At 37.9% G+C, this 27,761-nt stretch overlaps 1 protein-coding gene across 1 annotated transcript; it reads right to left on the bottom strand.

Annotated features, from left to right (window-relative positions):
• Positions 1-650: 650 nt before the first annotated feature.
• Positions 651-26,521, bottom strand: LOC118761149 (the record flags this gene model as incomplete). The annotated part of the gene is made up of 5 exons (XM_036498858.1): positions 26,425-26,521; positions 12,868-12,932; positions 5,600-5,651; positions 2,813-2,887; positions 651-1,101 (listed from the first exon to the last, which is right to left on the bottom strand). Coding segments are annotated over exons 1-5 (740 nt in total), but the record flags the coding sequence as incomplete, so codon positions are not given.
• Between the last annotated feature and the right edge of the window lie 1,240 nt (positions 26,522-27,761).

Raw genomic sequence — 27,761 nt, 5'->3', positions numbered from 1 at the left:
GTTAGTAACCTGACAAGTAGAAAGGTAGTCAACATTTTGTGGTATTTCTTCAGTGGATATCAAATATCCTTTATTAGGTAATATCCGCCATTGGATTGCAGAGATTTCATCGCATCGATTGTACTTACAATGATACGTATGGGAGTATTTTTTTTTAACACATCATGATTTAGTGATGTTAATTATAAGCTTTTATCGTGTTTTCTGAAGATTGATCATGAAAGGGTGATATATTTGTACGGAGGTGTTTCATTTGGGGATTGTTTTCATTTTAAGACGGAATACAACACACATTTAAACGAATCATCATTTTATTTCAACTTTTAAATTTGATAAACGGAACCTCATACAATGTATTCTAGAATCATTCCCTGAGGATTACATCGTTCTGTTAAGCTATTTGTCACATTCTATGACGTCTCTGTTGTTTCGTTTTGAATATTTTCTGAAGATTTGTAGCCGCAATTTATTTAACGACATATATTAGTTGGATACAATATTGCGAAACACAATTACAAGAAACGTATATGTTGCTTTTTTATATTATATTTTATGATTCGCCGACATAAATTTTCATATAGAAACGAATGTAAATTTCTATTCAGTATTTACTGCACACAACGCAGGTTAATTCTCGACCTTTGACATACGGTGGACATGGCAATGAACCACAACCAGCCTGAACGAAAAATAAATTAGCTGCCTTTTCGTCTCTGTAACCTGCTGGATCAGCTTCTGGTGCATAGTCCACACACACATATTCAAGTCTGCCCTTATGATAATGAATTTCGGTCATCAAATATCCCGAATACTCAGCTGTCCAACCTTCGTAACACTTTGTCCTGGCTGGTAACATCATAACAACAGCAGGTTGTCGTGTCAAACAGACAGCGCACGGAACGTTGTGATTCTGAATTGATTCAGCGTTAGCAAAAGAAAAGAGTTTATTAGTTGGGTATAAATATAGTTCATATTCACTGCCATAAATGTAACCACCTCTTTCAAATTCTGTCGTATAATTGGCCCAAATGGGATCGTTAGGTAGACATAAGAGGTTACTTCCGCCACCTGTCTTGTCGAACCATTGTCCACCAGCCACACCTAGAATTGGTAAGAATAAATCAAATAAAAAAGATATTAAGCAAAATTATATATGAAATAACGGAAACATTCTTTACAACTTGACACCTAAAAGAAGTCATGTTTACTCGCGTGTGAACGAATTGTGGTGTATATATGTTAGTGTTTATTTTAGTGTAAGCTGTGTGTTGCTGAATCGTAGGTCTGCATTTACCTTGTCATACTATGTATATATATATAAATATATATATATATTTATATCGAAGTAAGCAACAAGTATATCCAGAAGTAATACGGTACGTTTGTTTCATGTAACTCCATTTATATATATATATATATATATATATTGTATATACGGGTAAGTAATTGTGGTTACGACGTGGATTATTATGTACGTTTGCATGGGGTAGGTGTTTTTAGGTGGATGTCAATAGATGAAGAAAAAGAAAGATATTTTATAATGCATGCACTCGTGTTTATCCAAAATGGAAAAGATGTTCACGTGTGAACGGGGATATTTTGGGTGGTGGAAATTGTAGGAGGTTTGAGTAGGGCAATATGAAAGACGAAGAGATTCAGAGAAGTGGTGGGTAACCGTCGATGAAATGTTGTTTAGTCGATCATACGAGAGTCGGTGGCTAAACCTCTCGTTTAGACTCGGACGAATCAGGCTTACATAGACGTTATGATCACACAGACTTTATTTCATTCAATACTCAGAAATGAGGTGGGAGGAAAAATTGTGACGTTCAGTGATGGCTTAGTGCTTAAGATTAATGCACGGCGGAGTGGGCGACCAATAAAGGATACGTGTAGGGTTTATAGAGAGCAGATTCGGAGCATTTTGGGGGATTGTGAGGTTAATTGGGGAAGCCGTTGGAAGAGGCAGTTTTGAATTGGAAGTTTCGGAATTACCTTACAAAGATATACTGGATAATTAATGAGGTGATGTGGTGCATGAAAAGAGCAAGGTTTTAGCGATAGGACGATTTCGGTGAAGCGGAGAAGAATAGAAGTGCATTCTGTACTCTGTTGTGTTCTCTCACTAATATTTAGTCTCTCTCTATTTTACTTAATGAATACAGTCCTTAGCTTTTTCCATCAGTTACAGTGTGTGGCTTGTCCAGTCCTCATTCTACATTGTGCTTTCATTCCATTAACCATTTACAGTCACTGCCATCAATTCTAATAGACTCTATTCAATTTATCCCACACCTACGATCATTGGGCACTCTAGTTAATGATAGTCAACTGGCCACATTTCAGCTCTTGTCACTCACGTACAATACCACCATCCGTAGCCAGTACAATTGATCACCAGTTAGCAGCCTCGGTATTTGATATCTACAATCCAAAGCTGGTTAGCCAGAAATTCTTGATCATCATGGTGGTTTTCAGTCCAGCCCTTGTCTGTAATTTAGCGTAGATATATCTATATTCTGTAGTTAGACAACATCCTTTTCACTTGGTCCGTAGTAGACAACATATAATATTCTGATTTGACCAAATACCTACAAAGGAGTAAGCAGTCTTGTGCAGACTCTATAGGGTCTATAGGTATCGTTTCAAACGTGATATGTCATCAAATGATTTGCTTAAGTGTGCGTGCGTGCGTTTACGTGAGAGAAACGGAAAGAGAGGGGGCGACACAAAGAGAAAATGAGAGGAATAAAAAGAGAAGAAGAGAAAGATAAAATGAGAAAGAGAGGACAGAAGTATAGTTTATACTAACCGTCATATACAAGGCTTGAATTAGTAGGACAAGTTGTTCTGCCCCACCGGGTATACAATGATCCGGGACCGGGTTCTGTGAAATTAAAATGAAACAATTTAGTTTTAAAGAAAGAATTCTTGAATCCTATACAAAGGAAGTTGTTGGTTTGGAAGGAATTGATAGAGAGGAGAGCAATTTAGAATTTAGGAGAAGAAGAATGAGTGAATGAATGAAAATCAGAATGAAAGAAGTAAATGATTCACTAAGAATAAATTTTAAACGAAGAAAATTAGTCATTTGTCTATTGAGCCTTTTGTTGACGTTGATGTCAACGATTTGAGAGATTAATCTCAGAATATCAGAATGTGTATTTGTCTCCCTTAAGAACGGATGTTTGTTTTGTTGTTGAACTTGGATGTGAGTATATATATATTTGTGACCGTAATAATGATAAAGTATTTTTTAGATATGTAGGCCATATTATCAATTCCTGGTACCTGATTGGTCAATTACAAATATCAGTTTGGTGTTTGGCGCGAATCAGGCCATCATAGCTACAATATGCAAAGGGCTCGAAGGAATAGCCATACCGCGTCATTCATCGAGTCGGATAACAGCATTTGCGTCCGGATCTTGGATGGAGGAGTCCATTTAGGAAATATATTGCCGTCTCCACCCAACTCAATGTGGGATGCATGGGAAGGGAATACAAAATATGCGTGTTCAGGAACCCCGAAGCAGGGCCAGAAGGGATCAACAGTTCATAATTGAGAATTAGACTGTCAAAACCGGAGGAGATAAAACGCTATATCTGTGTCTCATCAAGAAAGCTTCGTTACTTCCGAGGCATACACTTGGAATTAGGTTGGAAACTCCACCGTGCAGGTGTGCCACCAAGTATGTCAGCACAGGCGGAAGTGGGATGCTCACAATCCCTAGCTTTCGGATTGGATTATGGAGTGAATCCCACTAGTTATTAACGGATACCTCCTGAAGCTCAAGCAGAATGAAGGAGTGATGTAGCTGCTGGTAGTAAATGCAACCAATAGCGAGGGCAAATACAAATGCTTCCTTAACAAATTCACTGCAGCTTTGGATATATTTGGGGTAAAGTCATTTGTCTTACAAGGAGACCTCCGTGCACAATTTGGCGCTGATAACCGCAAGAAGTATTGATTGGGTGGAATGGCGTCACACACCTTAATGTGGTGGCCATACTAGTCTTCAGGCAGGAAACGGATGCTGTATGATATAGATATCGTTTTAAGACGGTTGTTTATAAGGGTACTTGGAATAGAAATGCTTAGTGACAGAAATTCTTGATAGATGTTGTTATCGTCTCATTCATCTTTGAGTCTGTGCTGGACGTTCGGGCTATAAGTAGTGGGGAGAGTTGTCAACTGACCACTACCAAGATGTCTGAAACCGGAAGATGCCTACAGTTGGGAGAACCTAGTAAATTGGTAAGTCAAGGGCGACCTACAGAATAAAGTTGAAAGCAGTTGTGGATGATGGAATAAGAAACAAAATTGTGGATAATATTGCATCCAAATTGAGAGAGACCCACATGAATAAACTTGGGCATCGAAATTGTTTGGTGATTGTATTATTTTTGTCGAACTAAAGTCACTGAAAAGTGATAAAGCTGCTGGAGAGAAATACGTTCGTCTTGATAATTTAAAACCCTTAAATACACATGGTATTCCTTGAGTGACTCATGTATGCTAGGTGGAATGGGGCATCAGGGAAAACACGAGGGCAATGTCAATCCGGAGTAATAATCACAGTTTTTTTTAAGACAAAGTCTACACTACATGTCTAGAAATATTACGTAGAGAAATGGTCGCGCCCAAGATTACTGTCCTGGACGCAGTACACCCGACCAGATATTCGTTCAAAGGCAGATCTTCGAGAAAACGTTGAAATAATTCCAAGGGGAATACGCTGTAGACCACATGCCGTGGGGCATGTTGCGGATGGTTTACCAGGAAAGTGAAATTATTGGGCAAATACTTTTTACCGTAAGATACTCGTACGGATGTCCAAATGTTTGTATTTGTGCAAAAGCCGAATGTTTTCAACATGGAGTTTGGAATTCAATAGAAGAGCGTATTGTTAGTGCTTCTTCTCACATTTCTTATGGTCTGGTTGAGCATGGCTCAGCCATTTTAGTAGAAGTATCTCATTTCGTCTGTAAGGGGTCGGTCGACTGCTATTTGCAGACGACATGCAGCTATCTGACTCATGTCATGTTCACTTTTGACATACATTGAATGGGTTGGCTGCCGAGTGCTCCAAGGCAGGGATGACTAACACACACTCTGCAGGAAAGTGGAACATCGTTACTTCGGGAATCTATTCACGAGTGATTGGAAGCACAAGACTGAACAGATTGCTAAATTCTAGATATAAACGCATTGATGCGCTAGGTTGGGCATTCGATTCTCAGACGAATAATGGTCGGTACACTTATCGACGTAGCGCTGCACACACACACACACTCATATACACACAATTAATGTCATAGTATAACAGAGTAACATTTTATTAAGGAAATTATTGTAAAGAAAAATGTATTTCAAAAGAAATTTAGACTAGTGTCTTAGTATATATTACTGAAGAACTATGGATAGTGATGTAGATTCAATTCAACTTTGGTGAAACTATAAATCGTTAAGGAGACACGGGTGAATGACTTTGGCTAAACACTGTAGAACTGGAAGTTGGATACTTTATAATATTTAATCTCATTCCTGAACATTTCTTCAAAGTTATTGTCTTATACAATATAAAATTAGTTCTTACTTGGGGTGTCATCAGGTTTATCGTCGCAAGATTTCTTGGAGATGACACGGTTCTGTGGAAAAATAGAGAGTATTTATTATCGTTTAGAACTGAAAAAAATGCAATATATGACAACATTTTCGGACAACATTTTATGAAGGTGTGGGTGATGTCGACATTGTCCATTCCACCAAATCTATTATATCGTGTTACATCTTGGAGGTTTGCTGGAACTGCATGCCTTTCTGTGAATCTGGTATTTCATTATTTCATGCTTGTATATGGCAAAGCATACACATTACATAAACAGCTAATATCCCTGTTCATTGTCAAGAGTAGACTAATTTTGCTATCTAAAATCGCTGGTAGTTTGAAGATTACTAGAAACGTAGACTTGCGCATTCTGCTGACGTACAAGAATGCCCGACGCCAACCTTTTATGTACGGCGTCCTAATCCGCAGTAGGACTTTTCCACTGCGTCCTTTGGAGAAACTGTCAAGGCAATAGGATGCAATATTTAAAAGTAGTTTGAATTGATGCCAAAGCTCTATTGCCTTGATATTGTTTAGTATAGTTATCCATCATGATCACTGAAGAGTCAGGTATTTCTAGCACTGGTGAATAATATTCCGAATTGAAGCTCGAAGGTCGATATATCATTTGGCGTTCAATGGAATATCACAAAAGTTTGTAATAAAAATGTTTGGGAACATATATAGTAGGTTATAAATTGACTGCATACGAAAGGGATGAGGATTAGATATTTTGTACACGGGTGCTATATAAACTGGTTATTTACTCCTTAAATATAGTGTGTATATGTAGATGTATATATGTAAGTGGATAAAAATTTATATATATATATATGTTTATACATATATATATACATATGTTTGTGTGTGCGTGTTTATATATATATACTAGCAGAATTGCCCGGCGTTGCTCGGGGCTGAATTACTTGAAAGTACTGTTAATGATTGCACTGAATGATGATGATTATTCAGGCAAATATTGATATAAGTTTACGCTGGGAGATAAGGACTTAACGATCAAACGTGTGCCATTGCATTGTTTTGGGGGAACCAAATTTCTGATGAGCATTATAGGGGCACCAACTTTAAGTTTGAGAATGTGTGGTGGTAGTCCGGGGTGCTCAAAGGAATTGAGTACCTCTATTGGATAGTTGATGACGTCCTCTGGGTCAGGAGTTGTATCGATAGACTGATATACATAGACTTCCCCAGGAATGAGTTTTAGCATTTCATCATTAATATGGTGAACAGTTTTATTCCTTGGGGCCAGTATAGCCTTTTTGCCAATCCAATCCATATTCTGATAATTAGCTTGTAGATCTTGGAACACTGCATCTCTGAGATCAGAAGGCGTCTTAACAATGGTACAAATGGAATCGATGGCAATATTACCATTTTCATCCCCTGGTTTTTTGCCTTCGCCAAGTGCAATGAGGGGGTGAGGAAATGCTGCTGATGTGATATTACGTCGCATATGAGCACGCATATTGGTGTGAAGTTTGAGAGTTACTTCCCTTTATTAAAAAATGCATTAAAATGGGAAAAAATGATGGTAAATTATTTGTAAAATCGTAGACTCGTCGTAGACGCGCGCTAATACTCAGAAAGGCTCGATATGAATCACGACTATAAGATACTCGGTTTTGGTTAAACTGCATCGCAAAATGTGGGAGTAGTTAGGAATCTAAATCGGAGTAGACAGACACACAACCTTTCTTTTATATATAAAGATTTTCGTCCTAAAAAACTTTGTATGGAGTGAATGGTTACCTCTATGGAATATATACACACACATTATACATACATGTGTGTATAGATGAATATATAAATACATTAAAATATCTATATACACTTTTGGACGATCTTTCTGCTTCTTAGAGATAACTTTAGATGTTATTTTCGTCCTAAAAAACTTTGTATGGAGTGAATGGTTACCTCTATGGAAATATATACACACACGTTATACATACATGTGTGCATAGATGAATATATAAATATATTTAAATATCTATATACACTTTTGGGCGATCTTTCTGCTTCTTAGAGATAACTTTAGATGTTATTTTCGTCCTAAAAAACTTTGTGCGGAGTGAATGGTTACCTCTATAGAAATATATACACACACATTATACATACGTGTGTGTATAGATGAATATATAAATACATTTAAATATCTATATACACTTTTGGGCGATCTTTCTGCTTCTTAGAGATAACTTTAGATCTTATTTTCGTCCTAAAAAACTTTGTATGGAGTGAATGGTTACCTCTTGTATGGAGTGAATGGTTTCTTAGAGATAACTTTAGATGTTATATTCGTCCTAAATAACTTTGTATGGAGTGAATGGTTACCTCTATGGAAATATATACACACACGTTATACATACATGTGTGCATAGATGAATATATAAATACATTTAAATATCTATATACACTTTTGGGCGATCTTTCTGCTTCTTAGAGATAACTTTAGATGTTATTTTCGTCCTAAAATACTTTGTGCGGAGTGAATGGTTACCTCTATGGAAATATATACACACACGTTATACATACGTGTGTGCATAGATGAATATATAAATACATTTAAATATCTATATACACTTTTGGGCGATCTTTCTGCTTCTTAGAGATAACTTTAGATGTTATATTCGTCCTAAATAACTTTGTATGAATTGAAAAAGAAAATGAATTTAAGAAAGGGATTTGTTTACATACATGTGTAAAATGGCAAATGTTCGTGCAGTTGTCCGATGGAACTGATGTATTATAATGAATAGTCCTTCTTCTTGTGAATATTAATTTGATTAATATGAACTGAAAACCAGTGGTGTAGCTTAGGTGATCTTCTAGCAAAAAGGATGACCAGTCTGAATGGGTCATCCCTGTCACACACACACACACACACACGCACCCTCACACACACGCACACACAAACAAACACACAGACACACACGCACACACACACACACACACACACGTTAGCTTACAATGTCTGTCAACAATTGACACTGTCGTATATATTAGCGTGTCTATGTGTCTAAAGAGGAAGTGGGAGTAATAGGCAGAGTAAAGGCTTCAAAGTGAAATGTTAAGATATTGAGTCTTCTCGAATTTTGTCTTAATTGGGGGTGAAATTGAAAGAAATTTTTTATGGCATGACCCAATGGAAGTACTTTGAAAAATCATAGGTAAAGTCTAATTGAAGAAATTGTGTGAGGAGTAAATCGTTATGTATTTATTTGTTTTTGTTTGCTGCTTTTTTTTTGAGTAGTGCTGTAAGGTAGACTTGCAAAGACAAAGTCGTAGAAATTAGAGTGATAGCGTGAGTGAATCAGATCGCTCCCTTTGTGTGTGTGTGTGTGTGTGCGTATGCTATAGCCCACACTAAGAAAAGTACTTGACTCAGACACCACAATGTGAGTTTTCTCTAAATTTTGCTTAATTGGGGTTGAAATTTTAAAAACCGGACCTGGCAAGACCCGATGCATTCTACTCTTAAAAATGCTAGGTAAATTGTAATTGAAGAAATCCTATATTGTAGATTTCTATAAGAGACAAAGGGAGGCAGATAAAATCTGCCTTTTATAAAAAGAGATATGTGTATATATATATATATATATATATATATTATATATATATATATAATATATATATATATATATATATATATATATATACTAGCAGTATCGCCCGGCGTTGCTCGGGTTTGTAAGGGAAATAACTATATAAGCATTTTTAGAGAGTTATAGCCAAAAAATAGCAAAAGATGCATTAAAAATGGAAAAAATATGATGGTAAATTTTTATAAAAATCGTTGACTCATCGTAGACATTTTTAGAGAGTTACTTCCCTTATATAATAGCGAAAAAATGCATTAAAATGGAAAAAAAATCGATGGTAAATTTTTTTTTTAATCGTAGACTCATGTTGACGCTTTCTTAGCCATTTCTGTTTTGGTGTCTTCAAGCCATGAAGTCGTTGTTCTAAAAGAACACTGGTCTCCTTGACAACGCATTACGACGTTGATTTCCTTACACTCCCTTCTCCACAGGTGCAGGTGTGAGCGTGGACGCCAACTCCGCCGCCATCGACACACGAAAAATTATGCATTAAAATGGAATAAAAAATGATATTAAATTATTTTTAAAATCGTAGACTCATTGTAGACGCGCGCTAATACTCAGACGGGCTCGATATGAATCACGACTATAAGCTACCCGAATTTGGTTAAACTGCACCGCAAAATGTGGGAGTAGTTAGGAATCTAAATCGAAGGGGACAGACACTCACACAACTACAGTTTTATATATATAGATATACATAGCGCAGTAGTGGTGAGATGTGACAGCAAAGAAAAGCATACATTCACTCTCTGCATGCAATTAGACTCGGAAAGTTCGTGAGGAACCAATTGACCCAATTTGCTGACTTTTCCGATAGCACACAGGTCTCAATGAATGGTTGAATGACCAAATCCAAGCTTCTCTGCTAGTTCCTCAACAGTTACGATGAGATGTTGTTCCACCAGGGTTTTCAGGATGTCCTTGTCGAGTTCTGCAGATCTTTCAGGATGAGGCTCGTCTTCTAGGCTGTAGTTTATGGCTCGGGATTTCTGGAACCACCATTGACACTGCCTTACGCTTATTGTCCAATCCCCATATACTGCATTAATATATCTTGTACTTTGCACACATTTATATTCTGTTATTCTTTTATATGTTTCAGCCTTGAGGTTGTGGCCATGCTGGATCATGTGTGTGTGTGTGTGTGTGTGTGTGTCTATCTGTCTGTCTGTCTGTATGTATATATGTATATGTATGTGTGTGAACAATATTTTCAACAGATGTGTTGCAAATGTATCTGATTGTTCTCAAGCTTCAATACTGTGTGTGTGTATGTGTGTGTGTATGTATGTATGTATATGCATGTATGTATGTATATGTATGTATGTATGTATGTGTGTTTGTATGTATGTGTGTGTGTATGTATGTGTGTGTATGTGTGTGTGTATGTATGTATGTATGTATGTATGTATGTATGTATGTATGTATGAGTGTATGTTTACTTTATTACTAACACAAGCCACTACGGTTATTTAATGTAAAGTCTTCCTCAAATCACTCTCTCTCTCGCTATTTACTCTCTTCCAAGAACATTTTCACTCACTCTTAGCTCTTAGCTTCCCATACATTTTACTCATGTATCTATCAGCGTCATAGACAGAATACTTTCAGTTTAGTCTTCCTCAAATCACTCTGTCGCTATTTACTTTCATTTTATTCGTTGCACACTGTGTGTGTGCGTTTGCGTGTGGTGTCAACCAGACTAAGAAAAGCATTTGACACACACACCAGAATGTGAGTTTTCTGTAAATTTTGCTTAATTGGAGTTTAAATTTTAAATTCTGGACCTGGCATGACGCGATGCATTGTACTCTTAAGAATGCTAGGTAAATTGTAATTGAAGAAATTCTATATTGTAGATTTCTATAACTCCCAAAGGGAGGCAGATAAAATCTGCCTTTTATAATAAGAGATATATATATATATATATATATGTATACATATATACATATATTTATATGTATTTATTTTGGGTTGCCTGGAAAGTTCGTGCCGATTTTTAAAGGAAAATAAAGGGTCAATAAATACTTGCCATTGCATTTTTAATCAACCAAATATGAACCATTTTGTTGCACTATGCTTCTCCATCTTTCCTTTAACTTGAAAATACCCTCTTTTCAGAATTGAGGTGGTTTCATGGCAAAGAATTCATCGAGGTATCTTTTTACGTCATTCAAGGAATTGAAATTTTTACCATTGAGACTATTCTGCAGAGGCCTGAATAAGTGGAAATCCGAAGGTGCAATATCTGGTGAATATGGAGGGATGGAGTAACACATGCCAGCCGAGCTGCAGCAATTTTTGTCTGGTTCCCAAAGCATCAAGTGCCGAAAATAAACTTTCTTATCTTGCATCTATCTATCTATCTATCTATCTATCTATCTATCTATCTATCTATCTATCTATCTATCTATCTATCTATCTATCTATCTATCTATCTACCTATCTATCTATCTATCTATCTATCTACCTATCTATCTATCAATGTATCTATCTCTATATCTATCTATCTATCCATCCATCTATCTAATCTATCTATCTATCTATCTATCTATCTATCTATCTATCTATCTATCTATCTATCTACCTATCTATCTATCTATCTATCTATCTATCTATCAATGTATCTATCTCTATATCTATCTATCTATCCATCCATCTATCTAATCTATCTATCTATCTATCTATCTATCTATCTATCTATCTATCTATCTATCTATCTATCTACCTATCTATCTATCTATCTATCTATCTATCTATCTATCTATCTATCTGTCTGTCTGTTTGTCTGTCTGTCTGTCTGGCTGTCTGTCTGTCTATCTATCTATCTATCTATCTATCTATCTAACTGTCTGTCTGTCTGTCTGTCTGTCTATCTATCTATCTATCTATCTGTCTCTCTACCTGTCTGTCTATCCGCAAATCTATCAATCCATACACACACACATATTTACACACACGCACACATACATAATACATACACACATATTTACACACACGCACACATACATAATATATACACACATATTTACACACACGCACATATGCATAATACATACACACATTTTTACACACACGCACACATACATAATACATGCACACATATTTACACAAACGCACACATACATATTTACACACACGCACACATACATAATACATACACACATATTTACACACACGCACACGTACATAATACATACACACATATTTACACACACGCACACATGCATAATACATACACACATTTTTACACACACGCACACATACATAATACATGCACACATATTTACACACACGCACACATACATATTTACACACACGCACACATACATAATACATACACACATTTTTACACACACGCAAACATACATAATACATGCACACATATTTACACACACGCACACACACATATTTACACACACGCACACATACATAATACATACACACATATTTACACACACGCACACATACATAATACATACACACATTTTTACACACACGCACACATACATAATACATGCACACATATTTACACACACGCACACACACATATTCACACACAAGCACACATACATACCTAAATAATTACATGCATACAGACATACATATTTTAACACAAAATCCATGACTTACCGTGTTTGATGGGAGCACAATATTGACGGTCTCAGGACGACAAAGCAGATCAAGAAGGGAACAACCTTTAATAATTGAGAATTAAAACGTCAAAGTTGTTATTAAATATCTGCCTGTAAGATATAATTTTTGTGTCTCTCTACAAAATTTCCTTTCTCCGATAGCGTACTCTTGGATATAGGCTTGAATCTCCACTACGCAACTGTGGTGCCAGCAATGTCTGCACAGGTGGGATTAGGATACTCTCACATCCCCAGCTTTCCGATTGTATTATTGAGTGAAACCTACTAGGTGTGAGGGTTCGCTTCTTGAAGCTAGGGCTGAATATGAAGGACCACTGTGGCTGCTGTAAGTATATGCAGCAAACACCGAGGTCAAATACAAATCCTTCTAAGCAAATTCACCTCAGCTTTAGATATATTTGGGGTAAAGTCACTTGTCCCGCAAGGAGACTTCAGTGCACACCTTGGTACTGATAACCGTGAGAAGGATTGATGGAAGGAATGTCGTCAGTGAACTTAATGGAGAGATCATAGCAGCCTTCTGTGCAGGATACACACTCTCCACTCTATGGTATAGATATTATTTTAAGACAGGGATATTAAAGGGTGCCTGGCATAGAAATACTTGGTGACAGAGGTTTCTGATTGAGTTCGGTCCTCTTTCACTCTTGCTGAACGTTTGTGTAAGAGGAAGGGTGGAGTTATCAACTCGTCACTACCTAAATGTCTAAAACCCTGAAAATTTCCTACAGTTTACCGAACACTTGAAATTGGTAAGTCCAATTCGACTTACAGAATACAGTTGGAAGCCGCAGTGGATGCTGGGATCAGAAACAAAAATGTGGAGACTTTTGCATCCAAATTGAGAGTGACCCGCCTGAATGAAGTTGGACCTCGAAATGGATTCGTGATTGTATTATTTTATTCAGCAGTTTCTTCTTCGGTTGAACGCTTATTTGAGCTAAAATCACTTAAAAGTGATAAAGCTGCTGGTGAAAAGCAGGGTCGGCTTGATATTTTAGAAACCTTAAATACAGATGGTATTCTCTGAGTGACCCATGTATGCTAGGTGGATGGGACCTCTGGAAAAAACACCAAGGCAATGGTAATATGGAGTGACAATCACAATTTTTTAAAACAAAGATCAAAGAGTGTGTTCTAATTATAGAAAAGTCTACACTTGATGTCAGGAAAAGATACGTAGGGAAATTGTCGCGCCCTAGATTACCGTCCGACACGCGGTACACCTGACCACATAGTCGTTCAAAGATAGATCTTCCAGCAAAATTTGATGCATTTCCAAGGTTTAGACGCTGTAAACCACGAAAAGGCACACGATCATGTGTCCTGGGGAATGTTGTGGATGTTTACCAGGAAGGTGAGTTTAATGGGCAAATACTGTTGCCATATGGAGGTAGAATGATTGTATTTATGTAAAAGTCGAAATTTTTCAACTTGAAGGTTTCACTTAGTTGAAGTGTGCATTGTTAGTGCCCCTTCTCACATTCTTTTTTGTGATCTGGTTGAATATGCTCAGCCATTGTGGTAGAGGTATCCCAATTCATCTCTACGTGATCGGTCGACTGTTATTTGTAGACGACATGTATAGCACCGCATATATACTCATATACACAATAAATGGCATTGTATATTAGAGTAAGATTTTATTAAGGGAATTATTGTAACGTAGAATATATTTCGGAATAAATTCAGGCAAGTGTCTTAGTATATACTATTGTAGACATGTGGATAGTAATGTGGAACTAATTCAAAGTTGGTGAAATTATAAATCATTGGTAAAGGAGACACGGGTTAATGACTTTAGCTATAAAATTAGTTCTTACTTGGTGTGTCATCAGGTTTATCGTCGAGAGATTTCTTGGAGATGAAACGGTTCTGTGAAAAAATAGAAATAGCATCATATAAATAGAACTTCAGGGTATTTATTATCGTTTAGAACTTAAAACAATGCAATAGATGACAACATTTTCGGACAGGTATCATTGCCAACACTACCATCTCAACCCCATAGGAATCTTCTAGAATGCACTTCAATCCAGTCAAAGGATTTTCTGAACAATATCAGACAATACAACTCTGCATTTCAAATGACATCGTTTGGTGAATCTAAGAAGATAGATAAACATGAATTTACGCTGACGTCAAAGTTCAAGGGCAAGTCTATACCCTCATTGTCTCTCTGGTACCCGCGAATGAACAACCACAGTTCCTCCAAATTTACTCTATGAGTGATGTAGGACAAAAAACCCGACGTGAGGTGTCAAAATTTCCGATGATGGGTCGTGTTAGACACAGCGCACACTGCAGCAAAGTGAGTATATCCACTGACAGATTTTCGGTGCGTTCAAAAAACACACAAACCCCACCTTCAATTTTGCATGACAGGTTAGGGCCTGAAACACTCCAAACGGACGCATAGCATGTTGCTTAGTCGAATTAGCCCTGCATTTACTCTACAAATGTTTTGTTGTCAATGTTGCACTTTCCCATATCACCTGTTTCAAAGATGGAACGTCTTAGAGATTGACATCTGCAAATGTAGAAAGGTCGGTACACTAAACGTATTCCTCCCAACTGTTCATTAGCATTGAACAGGTACACATGGAGGCACAACTTGGTCCTTAAGGTTATCTTCAATGCTATAAAGAACCAAATTCATCTCAACAACACTGAGGAAAAACCGCTAAAAGTACCATCAAGAGATTTCATTACCATCGTGCGACCAGGTCAGCGGATCCGTTTCAAGAAGAAGATCAGAAACTTCCTGAGAGAAATGAAAAGTGGAACGGCTATTGGAGGTAACTGCAGATTTACCAGGGTGCCAGGTTTCTTTCCCATCCCAGTTTCGAAAAAAACAGATATTTTGATGTGGTGTGAAGAAAGAAAGTTGTAAATATATTCGAGCTAACAGTTCCTCATGAAGATAATATGGACGCCGCTCGGGCTAGAAAATTGAAACGTTATGAAAACCTTGAGAATGTGAAGACGCAGGCTGGAAAGTGGAACATTTCCTATCGAAGTCGGATGGAGACGCAGGTTTTCTATAATGTCGCTTATATGCAGTGTACAATGTTAAAATTTTGTGTCTGTTACAATTAAATTCGATTATTATAATTTGAAAAAAGGGACTATTTATTGCTTGTTTTGAAGCAAAATTTGTTTTAATTCCCCCTTGCGGGGAAACGTTTTACTTTCTTTATTAGTGTTTTTACACAAGGAAGGTACTGTCACGCGTAGGGAGAGTGTATCTCCAGTGCCAAGTACCAGTAAGATTCTGTAGTGAGCAGAAGGATATTGAAGAGCCAATAAGGAGCTTTGCGGCTGCATCCGGAGGAAACTCAAGGAAAATTGATACAACCAATTTGAAGGCAAACCGAGAGCTGTTAACAAAAGAAGGGACCGAAATAAAGTGGTCCCTCCTCATAGCATCCATTAAAGATGCACTCGAAAGGACTGTAATTTTCAAAAACATATAATGTTGAAACAGAAAAAAGTTAACTATGTCAATGACAGAAGTGTAGAAAAATATTAAGGCCAATTTGGAAGAACATCACATATTTGCCAGAGGAAAAGATATGCAGCTGTTGAAGTGAGATGTCAACAGTGGAACAGGCGCAAAAGTATTCTGTGGAGCCTCTTCGAAACGGATGAGGTAGTACTGTTGCCATTTTAATATGGGAGGAGAACCTCCCGAATAAGATAAGCTGTGTACCACCGGAGGCGGACGCCGAATGGCTAGTAGCGGCAGTACTGTATGACCTAGAGGAAGAAATCACACTGCTTTCTGCGGAAGTAACAGAAGACAAAGTCTGGCTTGGCCAAACAATAAAAATGCTTCCAGCAGAGCCTATGACCCTAGAAAAAATCCAGGAGGTCATAATATGGGTCAGACTGTAGACTGGTTGGTCGAAGTTGGAACGTTGTGGCCCACTGTCCGTGACAAATGTCAATGCAATAGGGTTGAAGGGTTGAGAATGAAAAACACGAAAACACTGGAGAAAAGGTCGGAGAGGGGAAAATCCCCTCTCCAACCACCCTTTTTTAGAATCTCAGAAGAAGAATTTAGAGCCATCATTTTTTTTCCATTTTTTTGCTATTTTTGCTATAACTCTCTAAAAAGCTTTATAGTTATTTCCCTTACAAACCCGAGCAACGCCGGGCGATACTGCTAGTTGTTAATAAGATAATTTCTTTTCAGGTTGATTCAATATTTACTCCTAACAAACATTTCAACTGTTTTTATGCCTGACCGACATTGTGTTATTTATGAGAATGAAGATAGGAGATGACTGGCCGAATAAATACGTTTTCTTTCTTTATTTTTATATTTCATTTAGAAATAAAAGTCCTCCGTTCAAATCCAGTCTTTGTATTCATCCAAAATTACAACATTATAAACGATCGAAGATCAAATTTATTGAAGCGTAGTAAATATTCTCTTCTAAAAACTGATAAAGTGAAACGTTTGAAGACTAATACTATGCAAAAAGCTGGGGAATTACTACTGTAGGCGAAACCGACAGTGCAAATTCTCATTTGTACTTCTGTCTTAGCAGTGACTTTAAAGATCTTCCATAGACATCGTTGGTCGAATGTGTCCAGCTTTTATGCCATTTGCGTTGACATTTTTCATGTTTCACTGCTTTACGGAACATTTCAAGCTGAGCTATTTCTATCATATCGATAGTGTTGTTTGTTGGTGACCAGATATACTGCAATCGTTGCAATACGGTTCCTGCTTTGCCAATTCTACTGTTCCTATCATTTTTCGACTTCCTGCACATTTGATCGTATCATCCAGCTATGAGAAATTGTCCACAATTTACTGTCCAAAGATAACGGTAGGTTGTGTTACGACATCACTTGGCATCACCTTGGTCTTTTTGCAGCTCAGGGCGATCTGGCACACCTCATGCATTTGTCCCTCTCGTTATATATATGAGAGACAAATCCTTTACTTGATGTCTACTAGACAGTTTAGCTTCTCTTGTAGACATCTTCCTTAATTCCACACGCCACTTCCATTCTTTCCAGAACTATGTCTCGGCTTTCATGGCTCTCCTTACTCAACTACTCCTGCAGCACTCACAGTGGAGGCACAATGGCCCAGTGGTTAGGACAGCGGACTCACGGTCGGAGGATCGCGATTTCGATTCCAAGACCGGGCGTTGTGTGTGTTTATTGAGCGAAATTGCCTAAAGCTCCACGAGGCTCCGGCAGGGGGGGGGCGACCCCTGTTGTACTCTTTCGCTCCAACTTTCTCTCACTCTTTCTTCCTGTTTCTTGTCCCCGACTTCCTACGCAACCGCTGAGCTTGGATGCGCATTCATCCATCCGTCGATGCTCTCGGTGTCGGGGGTTGACCTGCTTTCTCTTCTGCGGGTCTTACGCATAGCAAAGGACCACATTTCGAACTTCTCCTGAGGCGCGATCTTGCGAGCTCTGGGACGAAGACCGCTTCGCTCAACAAACAAACAAGCAGCACTCACATTCCACCAACAGGAAACCTTGCCCTATCCACAAGTTTGGTCGGTGGCTCACTCCAGGCTGTGTCAGGGACAACCTTCCGACCGTTATGAGTCTATGGCTCTACCTCTGTGGCAAAGGCACCGCTTCCTGATAATGCTGCAAGTTTGATTTATAGATAGATGAATAATGTGTGCGTGTGTGCACGCGCACGCGCACTTAGAAAGTAAATGGCTGAGCGAATATGAAAGAACAATGATAGAACAAAACTAAGGATAAATGAGAAGAACAAAGAGGGAAAAGAAAACAGAAAAGCAAAAAAGGGGCCGAAAATACTTTTATCTTTGCATTTCATGCTATATTTTACAATGCAAAGAAAATAAAACAACAAATACAGAATATTAATTTTTATCCTTTATTTTTACAAAAATAAAAAATGCAGAAAACTTTGTAAGATAAAACAAACAAACAAACAAACAACTGGAAAACAAAAACAGAAAAATGTGAAAATATATTCGCTTGTATACATAAAAGGCGGTGGACTGACAGAATCGGTAAAGTGGCAGATAAAATGCCTTGTGGTATTTAATTATGTCCCTTTACGCTGTGAGTCCAAATCCCACCAGAGTTGACTTTACTTTTCATCCTACCGAAGATCGATAAAAAGCACGAGCCAAGTGCTGGCGTCGATTAAATCGATTATGCCCCTCCTCCCCACCACCACCACCGCCACCACACTGCATTTCAGGCTTTGTGACGATGCTTTACATATTATTATTATTACATACACACACACATACATGCACACACATACATACATGCATACATACATACATACATACATACATACATACATCGACACTTACATGCGGATATATGGACTTGTGTGTGTGTGTGTGTGTGTTGTGTGTGTGTGTGTGTGCGCGCGTGTGTATCTATCTATGTAAAGATAATATATATGCATGCAAGCAGGCATGTATGTATGTATATAATAGTAGAATCGATAGATCGATGGATTACATTGTAAATGATATTTAACTGCATCTCTATACTTTCTGAATTAGATATTGTTTTCCACCGTTTGACGGTCGATAAAACAGGGACCAATCAGATCGATATATCGACTCTTGAGAATAGTGCTCCAGTCAAAGTCCAATAATTGAAACCAGTAAAGCACTAAACACACACTACACCAATGGGAACAACCAAAGAATGGACTCTGTCCAAGACGGACATCTCAAAGAACACCTGGCTCTGGCTGATGTGCCTTGAGTGTAATTTGGTGTTCACTCAGTGAGAGTTTTTAAAAGAAACCTCTTGTGTTGATGTAACCTGCTCTTAAAAACGAATTCTCAGTAGAACAAAATAGTCATTCAGATTTCTGTCAAATGTAATCCTTATTTATTCAAATTGCTTTGAATTAATAATGCATTATCTTGTAGCTTTGAGATTTTAATGATGTGATTGCTTACTTTTTTAGAATGACATAGTAGGATAGGTGTGAGAGGCCAGCAAGGCGGCGAGCTGGCAGAAACGTTAGCAAGCCGGGCGAAATGCTTATCGGTATCTCGTCTGCCGTCACGTTCTGAGTTCAAATTCCGCCGAGGTCGACTTTGCCTTTCATCCTTTCGGGGTCGATTAAATAAGAACCAGTTACGCACTGGAGTCGATATAATCGACTTAATCCATTTGTCTGTCCTTGTTTGTCCTCTCTGTGTTTAGCCCCTTGTGGCTAGTAAAGAAATAGGTATCTCGTCTGCCGTCACGTTCTGAGTTCAGATTCTGCCGAGGTCGACTTTGACTTTCGTCTTTTCGGGGTCGATTAAATAAGTACCAGTTACGCACTGGGGTCGATATAATCGACTTAATCCGTTTGTCTGTCCTTGTTTGTCCTCTCTGTGTTTAGCCCCTTGTGGGTTGTAAAGAAATAGGTGTGAGAGGCCAGATTTGGTCAGTTTGAACTTAAAACGGAGAATGTTTTGGCTGAATACGGCTGATTTAAGAGCTAATCGATTAAAGATGAGATGGAAGTAACAGCTTCAAGAATAGTAATTCATGCTTAACCGAAAAGTACCACACAATCAACCACTTTCCACTGATAAGGAACAAAACAGAGAAAATCAATTGAGCTTTATTTTCAGAAAAAATAACTGAAATGGTATCTTTTTAAAACATTGGAAAATTCACTGGTGACGCCACACATTACATGACCATTGACCATCCTGCCTGTAGATCTTATTATATCCAGTGAATTGGGTCGTTGAAAATTGAAACAAGAATAAACCCATAACAACAGTTACTGAACACTCAAATACATTCACTCCGATGTTGCATTGATATGGTGAGGATAGATTTAATTGTTAGTCACGCAAGGCTGAACGCAGACGGAACAATACAATGTAGAATATTTCTTTCCGAAAATGATCAAAAAGGATCGAAAACGTTTTGGGGCATGGACCCAAGGAAATAACGAGAACAGTAATTAGAACTATCGCAGAGAGTAAGTATAAACGTTCTGCCTATTGCTGTCATATTCTTCCTTACCTACGTTGTCATAACAACGCCAACTTTGGTTTTTTATCCTGTCTGCCATTGGGACCCAGTTTACTAACATAAGTTTTGTTTGGGCCAGAAAGCGAAATACAAACTAGCTTTCATCGTTGAATACTTATAGCAATTCATTAATTTATTTTCAGGTGAACACTGACAGCCATTTCTGAGGAAGGGAACATTAGATATACACGTTCTCCTTTAGGTTTCAAATATTTTACAATAAAATCGTTGTATTCCTCCAATATACGTTGAAGTAAATTATATATATATATATATATATATATATATATATATATATATATATATATATATACACACACACACATACGACATTTTTACATACATACATACATACATACATACATACATATACACGCACACACATGTGTGTGTGTATTTGTAAGTATAGAGATGTTGATTCTCCCCGAGAACTACGTTAGGGGTACGCGTATCTGTGGGGTGCTCAGCCACTTGCACGTTAATTTCACAAGCAGGCTGTTCCGTTGATTAGATCAACTGAAACCCCCATCGCCGTAACCAACGGGGGTGGGCAGTTTGTGAGTGATCTCAGTCACTTGGCATTGAAACAATGGACCTTGTTTCCAGTGTTATTGTTCTATAGCAAGGTGGTTTGGTGGGAGTGAAGTGGAGCTGCTAAACGAAGATATATTTCGTTGACTGTGTGAATAATAACTGAAGCACACTTGCGAACATTTAACTGAAATATTTATTGCCGAACATAAAGATATTTAGTGTTGGCTCTTCACAATGTGCAACACTAATAATTGCTGAATGGGTGAGAGAGAGAAACCGCGTTGCATCTATGGAAGTTACTTACGAGACGTTGTGTGAATGTTCAGAATGGATTTGTCTGAGAACCTGCAGTTGTCTGCACAAATGTCTAAAACTGTTCGTATGGCAAGAGAGGAGGTGCACCAAATAGTCAGCCACTTTCAACATTCTGCTATTAATTGAGCACCTAAAACGGTTTTTATAGGAAACAAAAGAATATTTGAGAAGACTATATTACGCCACAGCCTCATGCTGGTTGGTTAATTAATAAACCGATCTCGTGAAACAATGGTGGTTGCTTTTTTTCATAGTGTCTGACCGGTTATCCAGTAGTTAGGTTTCGAATTATTGTTATAGTCCTATTCTAGCATACAGGAAAACTTGTTTTTAGCCTATGGAGCTTATGTGGAGTTAAAAGAAAACCTACAGAATGAATGGCAGGTTTTACCGGAAGAAATAAAGCCCGAGTGAATTCAAATACCTAGTCTACACTAACACAACACTCCTAAATATGTGTGTGTGTGTACGCTCGTTTTTTATAACAACTTATCGCCCTCTATTATACTACAAGCAACCTTATACTTCACACAAAATATGTCTCTTCTCATCGTCTCCATCTCTAACCTCACTGTGTGTCTCAATTCTCAAATCTCACGGATGCTGAAAAAAGCCCGTCGTACATGTATATAGGCGTGTGTGCGCGAGTGCGTGTTCGTGTGAATATTTACAAAGCAACGCAGAGCAACGCGTATGGATGTAGTACCTTTTTGTTGACCCGCCTATGGATAATGATATTATTGATTTGGTTAGGCTGCAACCAGTAAAGGTTGTTGATGTTTCCTCTCAACTAAATCGGCCACATACTTCTGTACTACTTTTGAATTTGTTTGAAATTAAAATTCCTCACATAAAAGAAGAGATAAGCGTTGGGACAGGAAAAGAATCTGGCCATAAAAATCCCAGCGCATCAATTCACTCTCGTCAAACAAAACAAAAGAAAGAAAAGAGTGTGTATGCATGCTTTCCAGCTCGTCGATAATCATCGAATGCAAACATGCCTTGGCAAAAATTTTCAGCCCTTGGTTTAGTAAATAATCATTGCCCATTATCATCAAAATATCGATTTCAAATTTAGACACAAATTTAGAAGGGGCTAAGTCGATTACATGTTCAACAGGTACCTACTTTATTGACCCCCAAAAGGATGAAAATCAAAATCTACCTTGGCAGAATTTGGATTCAGAACATAAGGCCATACGAAAGGCCACTAAGTATTTTACCCGGCATGCGAACGATTCTGCCAGCTTACTATGCTGAGCTGTTTTGAGAGCCGTGTGTACACCCCCGATTCGATTACACTACGTAAGCCCTGCAAATGCCCGACGTTGTTTCAATGTCTTAGATACAATGTCTTTGGTTATCTCAAGAAATATGAAGCATAAACGACAGCAAATATGCAAATAATATCTTCACCAAAGGCGGGGAAATAGAAGACGAAAAATGTTACGAAAATAAACATCGGAACAGAATATGTTTACTCTCAAGAATATTCAATGTTTGTTGGGGTTATTCTGCTGCACACCGAAGGATACACCATCAGAACAATCCTTGTAGCATTTAAAACATCGGGCAGAATGACGGCAGTTACACTGCTTGTGTAATGCCTTATTTTTTAGTATGTTTTTAAAGAAGACTACAGTTTAAATATTCTTAGCATCAAATGTTCTCAGTCTAGCGTTCTAGACAAACATTCAAAATCGTTTTCTGTGCTGGGGATTCAATTAGAAGAACAACATAAGGTAAGAAAATTTATTATTTCCTTTCTAAGGTGGTTCAACCTTCCTAAAACAATATCTCTAATATCCTTTCCCTGTTGGAAAAAAAACTGCCGCCGATAAGATAGCATCTATATCATTGGTTAACCCACTAGAAATAATATACTTGTCATTCATTGTTAATATACATCGTTTCTGAAGGCGGTGAACAGGCAGAATCACGAGGAAAATACTTTTGTGGCGTTGCGTCCATATTTACGTTCTGAGTTCAAATTCCGTCGACGTTGACTTTATCTTTCATTCTTTCGGGGTTGATAAAATAAGTACCAGTTAATTACTAGTAATCAACTTGACCTCTCCCTCGAAATTACTGGTGTAGTGCCTAAATATGAAAGCAATATACATTCTTTCTCGCCCCCCCCCCAAAGAACAGTAACATTGTATGATGTAATCTTAGATACACAATGAGTAAGAGATGAGATGGTGAATGCTAGTCTGACTTTGACCATTGGTCTCCTCGTAATAAGGGCTAAGCAACAAGCAAAAACATTTGGTTTTATATTTTACCTTACATTAAAATGAACAGAAAGTGTTAAAATGTTCTGCTTGTATGTCGTTTTGTCATATCTCGAACTGGCTAATTTCGATCATTCTATGAATTTATAACATGACAGGAATGTAACTGAATATCGTTTGTTAAAAGATTGTTTTTAATTAATGACTTTGAAAAATCCTGAATTAACATCTTCAAAGAAGTCATCATTTTTGTTCAAACTTATCTTTTTTCAGTCAACCAATTCTATTGAATCTATAGGGCTAGACACAAAAGTTATGTTTTATTGTCTTTTCCAATTCTTAATGAAGTTACATCTTTTAGACTTTATCATCATTAAGAATTGTTTGGAAATTTCTTAAGAAACACATCTGACAATCTTGCTGCTTCACTTCTTTTGTTAATAACCTCACCACAATATACTCTGTGATCTGAAAAAAGGACTTATTTTAGTTTTATTGCTTTTGTAGTGGTGGTTCAGAACCGAACTACTAGTTAGCCAGTCAGACATCATGACCAAATCACAGTAGTTTCATGTGATCGGTCCATTAAGCCACCAACTAGTATCTAGCCATCATGTGATTCGATTTTCTAGAACTTTTTGCTTGTACCCTATAAAAAGACCACTTTTAGCATCAAAACTTTTGGCAGAGCATTGAGACCAGCCAATTCATTCGCACGTCTCACCTTTTGCCTGGCAGCATGTCGAGTCTCCATCCTTGCCATCTCCATTCAGTTAAGACAGATGGCTGATAATAGACAGAGGAATTTTCATCTCCACAAATATCGTGCAATTATTTTCGAGTTATGATGGGCCAACCACAGATTGCTAAATCAGTAAGTTTGTCATAACCTCCGAGCAGTATGTCTTCCCCTACTATTTAATTATTACTGCTAGTATTTGTAAAAGACCAACACAATTGAAACACTGAGTGCCATAAAATCTTCTGTTAAATGTTTCCAGGTTGTTGTTCAGTTATTTCTTCACACAACCTGAGAAATACATTTTCATTCAGCAACTCAGACCAGCCAACAACAACACAACATTTTCATTACCTTACTGTAGTGTCCTAAATGCATTTCTCATTTTCATAAAACACTTCATGAAATACAGCCAGTGATCACGTGATCGATGAGACAATCAGATGTTGTTATACATCACTGGTCACAATGTGCTTTGCATCGTTTTAGCTTTCGAATGATGCCGCCTCACTGGCTAAGGCAGCAGGCCAACATTCCCTTTGATCAGAAGGCTATTCTGTCACAAGGTGACCCATTGACGACTGAGTGGACTGGTGCAAGGTGAAATGAAGTGTTTTGCTCAAGATCACAACACACTGTCCAGTCTGGCAATTGAACCCACATTCTAGAGATCATGAGTACAACACCCTAACCACAAGGCCACATGCCAATAAATGCAGTCTGTAAACATCAAATACAGACGTTATCGTCCAATGTGGATAAAGTAATTGATCTACGAGTAAAACGTTTATAAAATAGCTACACTTAGGGTTACTCCATTGTTTGGTTGCAGAATGAGGCTGCTCAAGAATGTCCATGATGAAAGGTCTTCCAGCCATGACTGTCCTGTCTTTTTATGGAGGGGTCGTGTATCTAGAACTGTTATCTACATTAACTTGATTTTTAAAGGATTTAAATGCTGTTTCCATTTTGGTGGGATTATAGTGTCTAACAATAATAAGCATTTATTTATAGCAGTGAGGATATGCATGTATGTACAGTATGTATGCATGTATGCATGCAATGCAATGTAATGTAATGTAATGTAAAATCCAGGCTGCAGGTATTACCCTACCTAAAAGACTGAATGTTGCTCGTCTTAAGTGAAATAGTGTGAAGAGACTTTTACGAGAGGAAATGAATGCTACAGATATTGGGGAGGATTGGCCGACCCTTAAAAAGTCAGTCTTTGATATAGGCAGGAAAGTTCTGGGATTGATGCAAAGAAAGCATCAAGATTGGTTTAAAGAAAATGATGAACATATAGATGATTTATTGGCTGATAAAAGATGTATTTTGTCATGCTATTTGTCAGCAAAGCCACAGGAGAGGGAAGTGTTGCATGGGGAACTCAAGGATGTAAAATCACATGTGAAGTGGAGGCTTTCTCAGATGAGGGATACATGGTGGAGTAAGAGAGCTGATGAGACACAGGCAGCATCAGATTCCAATAACACAAAGCTGTTGTATGGTCTCTTACGAGAAGTTTATGGACCGATTTCTTCTCTGATGACACCACTTCAAAGCAGGGATGGTAAAGAACTTATTCATGATTCACAAGGAATTTTGCAAAGATGGCAAGAACACTTTGATGAACTATTGAATCAGCAGTCTGTAGTTAGTGAGGATGTTCTCAATCTCATCCCTGGATTACCTGTGAAGGCAGCTCTCACAGAACCACCAAAGCTGGAAGAAGTTGCAGTGGCTGTCTCAAGGATTAATAATGGGAAGTCTCCGGGTATGGATGGCATATATGCAGAGTTGTTACAGCATGGTGGTGAGAAACTTCTGCAGGAACTTCACTCTTTGTTTGGTATGATATGGACTAGTGAATCTGTACCTGAGGACTGGAGAGATACAGTAATGGTGGTCTTATATAAGGGAAAGGGCAACAGGAATGATTGTGGTAACTATAGGGGAATATCATTGCTTTCTGTCATAGAAAAGGTTTTAGGCAGGGTACTTTTGGATCATCTGCTGAAACACGTTGCATATTGTGTTCCAGAAAGTCAATCTGGCTTTCATGTGGGATGCGGCACTGCTGATGTGATCAATTCAGCTAGACAGCTTCAGGAGAAATGTGTGGAACAGGGTCTGGATTTATATCAGGTTTTTGTTGATCTGACAAAAGCCTTTGATACAGTTAATAGAAATGCACTGTGGAAAGTCCTCCAGAAACTTGGGTGTCCTGAAAAGTTCCTTGCTTTGGTTAGGTCTTTTCATGAAGACATGAATAGTAGGGTTATTGTTAGAGGGAGCCTATCTCAATACAAAATGGAGTTAAACAGGGGGATATTCTGGCACCGACCCAATTTGCCATATATTTTGTGATGGTTTTCTGTATTGCATTCAGAAACTGCAGATATGGTGTTTATATCCATTATTAAACCTCTGGCAGCATATTTAATATCATAAGAGACCTTTTGTATGCAGATGATTGGGACCTAGTTGCACACACAGATTAATATGCAACACATTTCGAATGCATTCTCTGATGCTTGCACTACCTTAGGATTGACAGTCAATCTCAAGAAAACTGTTGTCATGTACCAACCTGCCCCTAGTAAGCAGTATAGTGAACCAAATATCTTTGCATATGGTAAACGACTTTGTGTAGCTGATCTGTTTGTCTATCTGGGAAGCACTGTTAATAGATATGGCAATGTGGATGATGAAGTTCCATACAGAATTAGGAAAGCAAGTGATGCTTTCGGAAGGCTAGAAAGGCGCCTCTGGAGTCGGCGAGACATATGCAGAAAGACAAAGATAAAAGTGTACAAGGCATGTGTGCTCCTTTCTCTTCTCTATGCCTGTGAGACGTGGGTCACATATAGATACCACCTTAAGCAACTGGAAGGTTTCCATCAGATGTGTCTCAGGCAAACTATGGCATTAAGTGGGAGGACCGTATCAGTGATCTTGAGTTATTGGAAGGCTCTTGGTGTAAAAGTATAGAAGCTCTTGTGTTAAAGCAAAGGCTCAGATGGAGTG

Source organism: Octopus sinensis, unplaced genomic scaffold (assembly GCF_006345805.1).
Source record: "Octopus sinensis unplaced genomic scaffold, ASM634580v1 Contig09682, whole genome shotgun sequence".
Lineage (NCBI taxonomy): Eukaryota > Metazoa > Mollusca > Cephalopoda > Octopoda > Octopodidae > Octopus > Octopus sinensis.
This window is presented reverse-complemented; position numbering and strand designations above follow the sequence as displayed.